The sequence below is a fragment of the Diachasma alloeum genome, unplaced genomic scaffold (assembly GCF_001412515.2).
Source record: "Diachasma alloeum isolate Michigan unplaced genomic scaffold, Dall2.0 Dall_scaffold_00179, whole genome shotgun sequence".
Taxonomy (NCBI): Eukaryota; Metazoa; Arthropoda; class Insecta; order Hymenoptera; family Braconidae; genus Diachasma; species Diachasma alloeum.
The window spans coordinates 2,923,656-2,933,630 of NW_021680345.1; the positions used below are offsets into that span (position 1 = coordinate 2,923,656).

Consider the following 9,975-nt stretch of genomic DNA (forward strand, 5'->3'; position numbering starts at 1 on the left):
CATTGTGATTATATTTCCGTTAGAGAACTCTCCCAAAATTTCTATCATCTAATTCAATAGAGAATAGAATATGCATTTTTATTGGATGCAAGAAACACGCGTTCCATTTCATCCCTCTCATTGGTGAAATGTGCAAATTGCATTTTCCTCATGATTAATAAAGCAGCACCTCCCCCGGTTCGGCAAGAACAAAGAAGGTCAGTCGTGTTTGGGAACTCCGATCGAATCAATTGTCTTTGCCATAGTGATCATACGGAAAGAACAATGGAGGGAAGACGCAAGAACACTTCAGATCAGAAGATTCCGGAGGAAACCCCAAGTAAGAAGATGCCTCGAGGGAAAACCTCTTCACAGGAGAGTCGAGGGGATCCTTCCGCAAGCTCAATCGCAGAGAAATTAGTGAATATGTGGAAAACGAAAGCTCATTTCACTCCAGTATTCTCTCAAGAGGTAGGGACCGCCATTTTTTCGTTTGTTTCCACGCACGAAAATATTTGATAAAAAACCTAGTGAATTCAGTAGAAAATTCTATTGAACTTCTTTCGAACATTCTGTTAGTTCCAGGTCGATTCTATTGAATAAAAAATGTTTAATAAAAACTATTTTGTAGAAAAAATCAGTGGAATTTCATTTTTATGTACAATTTCATCGATAATTTCATTCTAATTCCTCGACATGAATTTTCCAAGATTTTTTCGCTCTATTTTTCTCCTCTTTTCATTGGACAAATCAAAGAAAAAAACTTCGAAAATTTGAAACGAGGAATTTCTATAGATAATATTTCAATATAATGAGTTATACAGAAAAATTGAATTCTATTGAGTTTTCTATAAATTTTAAAAATACAATATTATAGAATAGAGCAGGAAAAAAACTCATAAAAAGTTTTGTAGATATTCTGTCGAATTTTCCGGCGAATACCCTAGGTTTTTCAATGAAATTTTTTGATACGTGTCAATTCTGTGTTCTGTTTTCAATTACTGGTTTCAATGAAGACCCATGAATCCAGAAATTTGAAATGAATGAAGTTATTGAATTATCAACTAATTCATCAATCGTTGGGAATTATTCTTCAGAGTTCTGAGGTTGTTAAGATCAAGCAGATCGAAGATAAATGTGCTTCTCTGGAACAAGCCAACAATAAACTGCAGATCAACCTCGCGTCATCAGAAGCAAAGACCGCGAAACTAACCGTTGATTTAATGAATCAAACTCGCCAACAGCAGCATCTGTTGAGCAAGTACGTAGAGAAACGAATAGAACTGATTCTTGTCAAGTGGATCATCTTCTTTTGTTTGTATTATTCCACGCACCAATAAATTTTATAGAAAAACCTAGCAAGTTCGATAGTAAATTTTTTTGAAGTTCTGTTGAAAATTCGATGAGTTAGGTCGATTTTGTTTAAAAATCCCGAAGCTTTACCATGTGTTTTTTTTATAGAAAATGTCCAATAGAAACTATTCTATAGACAATCAATAAATTTTCATATTTCTATGGAATTTTTTCGATTGAGACATTTTCTATTAGAATTCCCCGAAATGCATTTTTCAAGTTTTTTCACTCAATTTTTCATTAGAAAAAAATCAAAGAAAAAAACGGAAAAATTGGTAAAATTTGGGCTGAATTATTGTAGAGAATATTTCAATAGAATGAATACAAAAAACATTCTGTTGATTTTTTCTGTAGGATATTTCTATTGAATATTTATATTAAAAATAAAACTGCTAGATAAGCTGTGGAATTTTTCAATAGAATCTGCCAAAAACTCATAGAAAATTCTATAGAAATTGAATAAAATGTTCTAATGAATTTGCTAGGTTTTCCTACAACATTTGTTTGCACATGTCAGAATGTGTAACAAATCTAAACAAACATTATCCATTTCAATTTCGTCTGTTTCTATTATTCAGAATGACTGTTGTTTGGGATTACATGAACAGGATCACTGATACCATAAATTACGTGACTGAAACAGCGGATGACTGCAAGGGTCATACTACACGTCTTACTTCTGAGTATAACGAAGTGATCGTGAAGCTTTATGCGGACAATGAGACTCTGAAGGCTCAGGCAGAACAATATGCAAAAGAGAGAAGTCAATATGGTAAAAATGAAAACTTGGATTCACTTATGTCACAATGCCGGCATTCTCTTTTGTTATTTGTAGAAATAGAAAAAAACGGGTCTGTTATTTTCCATAGAATTTTCATATTCACTAATATAAAAATCACTAATATAAAAATGCATGCGAAACCCTAATTCGCTCATCGACCTGTGAATTTAGGGGAAAATATAAAAAACAATTTTTGTGAGAAATTTTGTCAGCTAGAAAAAAAATTATTTACAATTTTGCTTCAACCCATCAAGTGATTTTAGTATTATATAATCAAATTACTTTATTCCTCGGCAGCTGAGGAACTCCAAAAGCTCTCTCAGAAAGAAACTGAACTAGTTGAATTGAAACCAAAGTATCATATCCTTCACGTTGAGGTCGAGAGCTACAAGAAGAAACTGCAGGAACTAGGGGAGGGCGAGAGACATCTCCAAAAGAGAATCGTTGAGCTGGAAGCCACTGTTGGTGAAGAAAAAAGGAGATTGGAGTTAATGTGCGCAGCTGAGACCGAAAAATTGAATCAGCAACGTCATCTCCATGAGATTGAGACACAGAAGTTCCTGAAGGAGATTGAAGGGCTGAAGGAGAAGTCTAAGAATCTACAGCATGAAAAGAACGATGTCTTTCGGTTGTTGGCTGAGAAGGAGGCGGAGATAAAGAGTTTCGAGCAGGCTGTCGATCACTACAAGTATGATTGAAATATTTCACAACTCGTCTGAACTTTTTGAAAAACTTTGATTGATTGTTAATGAGAACTTCTTATCGAGATTTTTTTTGTGTTTCAGAGCAAATGTAGAAGAATTAAAGACTGAACTGGCTGAGAAAACTACTCGTTGTCAGCGTGCGAATGATGAGATGGTGAAGTGCGAGGGTGAAATGCTGGAGAAAAATAAACAGGTTGATATTTGAATAGATTCATGAATATTATCTTGATAGCTTAATGTGCTAATATGCATTGTATTCATGATTTTATTTTCTTTCTAGATCTCTCAACTTACACAACAACTCGAGACTGTTCAACTCGACTTATCAAGGAAGGCAGCTGTTTTAGCAAGTGTGGAGGAGGCTAAATGTGACTTAGAACAGGAGATTGTGAAGAAAGAACTTCAGTCACAAGAGACACAGGCGAAGTGTGGTCAAGTAGAGACAGAATTGAGAAGACAACTGGTGATTCTGCAGGAGAATTTGTCACAGAGAACTTCAGAACTACAGGTAATATTAATATTTTTTCATTGATTGATAGAGAGTGCAATAACTTTTCTAATTCCCTTTACTTAATTACTTGTTATTAATTTGTGATTTAGGAGCTTCAAAACAAGTGGAAAGCGGCTGATTCTCAGAGAGAGTCTATCTCAGTAGATTTGTTAAAATCTAATCTCTTACTTGAAGCAGTTCAAAAGGAAAATGTAGACATTAAATATAAATTAACTTTGATTAGTTCAACCAAAGAAGGCGAAGTGGGAGATCTTAAATATCAACTGGAGCATTTGAATAAGGAAATGGAGGAAAGACAACTACAGTTCATGGCTGAGAGTCAGGTATGCTCTACATAAAGATGATTAATTGCTCAAAAGCTAATTGTTACTGTTAAATAACTGTGAATCTAGTCAATAACATCCACATTCCTTCTTTTCCAGGGAATGAAATTAAAATATGAAGAAATAGAAGTTAAATATCAAAATGAGATGGCAGCTAACAAGCGAAACTGTGAGAACTTTACAGCAGAATTGACTAATTTGAATTCAAAACTCGAAGAACTGCAGGAGCTAAATAAGGAGCATCTCGGTGAGAAGGAAAAGCTCAACAAACAAATCAACTCATCAGAACAGAAATTGAAGAGAATTACGAAATCAGACGCGCAACTGAAAGACAAGCTCCAGGCAGCCAATGAGAATCTAAAATCATCTGAACAAATAATCCAGGACTTGAACCAGAAGAATCAGCAATTAGAAACCAAGAACAAAGAGCTGATGAAAATGGAGAAGAAACTGAAGACCGCTGAACAAAGGGCTGAGGAGTTGCAGCAGAAGTACTTCGATGCGGATGTTGATTTCAACGAGAAGATCCGGAAAATGCAGAAGGAATTGGATGCAGCCAAGGTCAAGCTCCAAGAGGCTAACGATCAGCGTTTCCTCACAAGAAGCGAATCCTTTCAGAAGCACCAGAAGAATCTGGAGGCATCTGAAAAGAGGGCTCAGGAGTTCGAGCAGAAATTCTATGCTTTGCAAGAGACCGAGAAGCAGAGATTCGAGAAGCAGCAGAGGCTCTTCGAGGAGGCCTCCATGAGAGCCCAGGAATTCGAGGAGAAAGCCAGGAAGCTTGAAGCCCAGGGCTTGGAGTTCGATAGAAAGCTGGCTAGTTTTGAGCACTCACTTCAGAATCCACAGGTGTTGTCCCCTGTTTCTTGGGGGAGTGCCCACACCACTAAAAAAGTTGTTATTCGTTCAGATGAGGTGAGCATCAATATTTCTTACTACTAGAACAGGGTGAAAATGGGACACAAATTTTTAATTCCGGCGCACTCTCTGTTTTGATAATTTTCAAAAAACTATTTTGGTGGCACAGGCAAGACTTGTTTGAGAACTTTGTCGTTTTGCTCTCAGTGTACATAAAAAAATATACATAGACATCATATTACATTACTTGATAAGCAGAAGAGGCTTCAAAAATCGTTGCACTGGATTTTTTTAAAGTCGATCCATTCTGATCTCAAATTTTATGTGCAAAAATGTTGGCATGAGATTATTTTTTTCCCTCAGACTTTTCCACCAGGAACATTCGAGCAGATGCTGCCACCCCAAACACCAAGGACCCCCAAACTACCAGTGAAATCGATCCTGAAGGCTTCAACGACACCATCGAGACCGAAGGTACCATCGTCCCCCAGAGTTTCTCCTGTGCCAGCTCGCAAGCCCCAGGCGTCACAGCCTCAGAAACCCCCGCAGACTCCAAAGTCAACTGCAGAGACGACTGATCTCACAACTAATGAACCACCGCGTAGCTCATCCCCCGACAGTTCTGCGATGATTGTCGATGATGAGTTTGATAGGAGTATGCAGAAAATACTGGCTAATTTATCACAGGAAAGGGCACAAACCAAACGAACGGGTCTGGCGACGAAGAGCCCTAGGAAATTTTTCAAGAGCAGGGGATCTCAGCCAAAGTGAAGTTATTACGTTAATTAGCTTCTTAATTTACTTTGGATAGGAGACGCAATTCAGAGCAATATCAAACATTATGATTTTGAAAGACTTTCTTTTTATTTTGTTGAACAACTGGAGGGTTGATCAATGTGGTGCGGAGATTGATTAAGTGAGTAACATTTCGAGTACACAAAGAACTTCTAAAAATGATGGTGTGGAATTTTTTTTTATTAATATTGGATGAAGTGTTATAACTTGAGGGGTAATTGGAGGATTAGTTATAGTGATAGTTAACGAAGTTAGTAATGCTGAGGGTGCAAAGGGAATTTCTGAGATATTCTTCACTATTTTTATTCGACATTCCATAAGTAGGGGAGGTTGGAGTAACACGGACACTTTTGACTTTTTTTTAAATGTTAATGACAGGTTAAAATGTTAATGAAATTCAATTTTTTTTTCCATACAAAAAAATCCTAAATTAAGCTCAATTCATAAATTTGTTTCTGAGTTATGAATAATTTTTAAAAAAGTCTTAAGTGTTCATTTTGCCCCACCCTCCCCTAGTGTGTAACTTTAAAAGTAATTATGATGAATATTATTCAGCACTAATATTTGAAAATGAGAGATTTAATTATTATGACGTGGAGGTTGACAAAGCGAGTAACACTTCAAGTAAAAAATGTAATTTTAGAAAACTTCTGTTTCGTGATCTTCATTGAACATGCCACGAACAGTGCCATCGATTTAGAAATAATATACTTGAAAATACTAGGATTAATTATTATCATATGAAGATTGATGAAGTGAGAAATAGTTTGAGTACAAAACAAATTTCAGAAAAAGGATTTTCTTAATTTTCATCAAATGTGTGATAAATCGTGTAATTCCTCCATAAGTATGGTTTGTTTCATTTTGTATCAATAAAACGATTAATTAATTTTTTACTAATAATAAAATGTGATTTTTTACTCGTGTGAACTCCAAAAAAGGCGATTATCACGTGAACATGTTTATTGTGGAGGATTTGAGATTTTTCAAGGTTTTTCAATTGATTTCGTTCACCGTGTCATGCCGGCTGGCTGATTTTCTCAATTCCCCCGGCACAAGTATTCCTTTTGTTCAGTACGCTTTTTTCTGAATCATTTATTTTCAATTATTAATTTTTTTATTCAGCCATTGTTCATTGTAACCTGTGAAATTCAAATCATTTTTTTTTATTTTCCAACAGTCGTTCGGTTCTTACGAACCAATAAAAACCCTCCGCCAATCAGGGCCACTCAGAGCTCCCCCGGTCCCTCCATTTTTCGTCCGCCTAGTCACTTCGTTATTGTTCGCGACGGTGGCTGGACGTTCGGAGAGACATTTTCGACTTTGTGAGCTCCGAGGCTCAGAGTGTACTCGTCGAGGTCGGAATGCCCTTGTCGGGATTCCACGAAAGCTAAGAGTGATCGAATAGTGTTTACAATGAAGTGTTTGGGATTTGGAGATTTTTCGGATGAGACTCATGTGTCGTGATGTCCCAGACAGTGTTTCCTCATAATTTTTTAATGGTTTTCATTCGTTGTGTCCTGCCAAATAGTGGATTTTTCTCCATTCAATTATTTTTCCATTACTTAGATGTTCGAAATCGTGAATTATTGGGTAAACTTGAAGTCCCAGTGCTTATCAACATCAATTTTTTACTCGTGTCAACTCCAAAAAAGGTGATTATTGTGGAGGATTTAGGATTTTTCAAGGTTTTTTAGTCGATTTCGTTCACCGTGTCATGCCGGCCGGCCGACTTCTCAATTCCCCCGGCACAAGTATTCCTATTGTTCAACACGATTTTTCTTAATCATTTACTTTCATTTATTAATTTTTCTGTTCAGTGACTCTTTCGCGTAACCTATGAAAATCAAATCATTTTTTTTTTCATTTTCTAACAGTCGTTCGGGCCTCACGAACCAATAAAAACCCTCCGCCAATCACGGCCACCCACAGCCCCCCCGTTCCTTCCATTTTTCGTCCACCTAGCCACTCCGTTATTGTTCGCGACGGTGGCCGGACGCTCGGAGAGACATTTTCGACTCTGTGAGCTCCAAGGCTCAGAGTGTACTCGTCGGGGTCGGAATGCTTTCGTCCAGATTCCCCGAAAAGTGTGAGTGATCGAAAAGTGTTTACAGTTGAGTGAACCCAAAGTTTTTTCATGTGAGTCGAGATTTTTCGGAGCAAATTCATTTGTTGGGATCTCCCAGACACGTTTCCTCATTTTTTTGTGATTATTTTTCGAGAAACCTTTTTGTTGGCTTCAATCATCGTCTCCGAACATCGAATTGTCAAAAATGGGAAAAAATCGAGAATGTGGAGAGGACAACCTTGTCCTTTTCCTTTGTTCGAAATTGCCAACGGTTGTTTGCGCGAAAAATCGGCGCAGTAACTCCCTCCCCCCCCCGAACGATCCGCCCCCACCGTTCTTTGTCTGTTAGTTGACTTCAACGGTCATTCTGTCCTCGGTCGCGAAATCACTCGTCTCGCAGAGGCGTCTTTCGTGTCAATTCTCTCGGAAAAATATATAATACGTGCTTTATTTTACCGAATTTCTGATTATCATCAGGGGGGATAAATTCTGAAGTCCAAAAATGTGGTGACGTGGGATAAATAGAAAAGGAAATGTACACTGATAGAAAAGGTGGAAAGATTCAGTTGCACCAAACGAGGCTTCTTAACTGTTACCGCGATTCGTTAATAGTTAACGAATCGTGGTAACAGTTAAAAAGTCTCGTTTGATTCGACTAGTTCGTTCTATCAGTGTACCAGCGATCGGGAAAAAAAATTCCATTTTGATTTTTTTCGTTAAAAAAAATATTTTTTTGCGATATAATTTTTTATAATTTCATTGTAATGAGTGTGATAGTGAGTGTGAATTAGTGGAGAATAAGTGTTCAGTGTAATTTCCTACCGGCTTCGCGGGTGAAAATGTGCGCGGTAAAACCCTTCCCTCCAATCCGCCATTCTTCCCGCGTTTTTCTCCGTTGTGCGGCCGCCATCTTCATGTTGCATTAGAGTAGTGCCTTCCCAGAGGGCATAGTGAACTTGCGGGCATAATTCCTTTTCTGATCGACAATTCGAGTGCCAGGGATCTACGTTGATGAATAATATGTTTTTAATAGTGGAAAAGTGTTGAGATCTTGAGGTTTCTTGTTGAAATCACGGGATAAATCTCTAGTCGTGCCAATTCTCCCTTTCGTGTACTGAACAATTGATTGTGAGAATCAATTTTGACATTTAATTGTTATTTAAATACGGATGAAAATTGTTGTTGAGTTTCGAAAAAAAGTGTGCAATCGGTGAATTTTCGGAATGGGAAAATCGGGAATTGTGTTCGTGGAATATTTATTGTACACTGGTGTGTCTCAAATGTTGAATTGTGAATCTTCGATGATGAATCAGCAAGTTTGACGAGTTGACGAAAGATAATTATCTCATTTAAAAAAAGACTGTTGAGGGAAACACGAATTCTTTTTCTGTCTGGCGTGTGAGCATGTGATCACCTCAGTTATTTACATCAGGCTTTTCCTCGCGGAAGGACTCAGTTTTTGCCGGCCGGTCAGCTGTAAACGTCGCAGTTCAAGTCCCACATGAAGAGAAATTTTCATTTCAAGGTAATTATTATAAGTGGGAAGCTTTTATTCCCGATTTTCGTGTTGTTGTTTTACATCGTATGTTTTTTTTCTGTTTTATTCAGTGAGTACATTTTGCACATTCTTTTTCATTCAATTTTGATTGTATTCATTCTTTATATGCGAAGATGTTTGATGGGAAAAATAATTTTTTATTGTTACGAGGCAAGGGATTTTTTCTGAATGGTTATAGGATTAAGACAATCTTAAGACAATCGTTCAGAAAAAATCCATACCGTGAGCCATCCATATCCTTCCGTGTTGGTAGTGTCTTAAAGAACGATTTTACGTTCGAAATTAGATGTACGAATAAGGGCTATTGACATTATTCGATGAAATCAATAGAAATTTAAAAAAAAATTCGACAATGGAAATGGGTTGATTTTTAATGCAATCCCTCAACCAAAAATTGAAGTTTCAAAATTCATTTAATCGTTTGCTCATTATTCAATGATGAAAGGAATTTCAGCATTATTTATGTCATTAGTTGTTGAGATAATGAAATAATTATAATATTATATCAACAATTAAATTTCCATCGATTTGTTGATGATCCCGAAGTTTAGTGAATTTGCAGAAAAATGTTGAGATAATTTTATTAGAGCAGAAAATTATCTATGAAATTCGTCTTCTGACATATTTATCTTTACTCAATGATTGCCTCAATAATCATCCTGGGCAATCAACAACGCCGTGGCTATTCGCACTACCTCACGCAGCGTGTCGCACGCAGAAATTCATATAAGGCCCGAGTGCAGGAGCGGGTATCGAAATATAGTGCAGATGATTCTAAGAATGATTTTCCAACCAGGGGAGACTCCTAGAACCCATTGGACAATGCTGTAACAACTCTGGTTTTAAACTGTCCGTCTGATGATGTCTGTTTTCAATTGAAAAGCAGAGTTGTGACAATATTGTGCAGTGGGGTCTAGGAGTCTCCCCTGGTTCAAAACCATCTTTAGAGGAATCAGCATACCATTTTTCGAGCCGCTCTTTCATTTGAGCCCAAAAAAACATTCATATCTTGTCTGACATCTCTGCTACAAACTCTGGTTTTCAA

General features: G+C 37.1%; 1 protein-coding gene across 1 annotated transcript; it reads left to right on the forward strand.

Moving 5' to 3' along the window:
• Nucleotides 1-264: 264 nt before the first annotated feature.
• Nucleotides 265-5,280, forward strand: LOC107040626 (interaptin). Its single transcript, XM_015260774.1, has 9 exons — nt 265-450; nt 1,077-1,240; nt 1,911-2,104; nt 2,411-2,801; nt 2,899-3,010; nt 3,098-3,325; nt 3,418-3,651; nt 3,751-4,566; nt 4,873-5,280. Exons 1-9 carry the CDS (start codon nt 265-267, stop codon nt 5,278-5,280), a joined length of 2,733 nt encoding a protein of 910 aa, XP_015116260.1.
• Nucleotides 5,281-9,975: the final 4,695 nt, after the last annotated feature.

Excerpts from the sequence above, each read along its gene's own strand:
- LOC107040626 (XM_015260774.1), top strand. The coding sequence starts at position 265 with ATGGAGGGAAGACGCAAGAACACTTCAGATCAGAAGATTCCGGAGGAA. Across the intron at positions 3,011-3,097 it reads TGCTGGAGAAAAATAAACAG|ATCTCTCAACTTACACAACA; the intron begins GTTGATATTTGA and ends TTTTCTTTCTAG. Across the intron at positions 3,652-3,750 it reads AGTTCATGGCTGAGAGTCAG|GGAATGAAATTAAAATATGA; the intron begins GTATGCTCTACA and ends CTTCTTTTCCAG.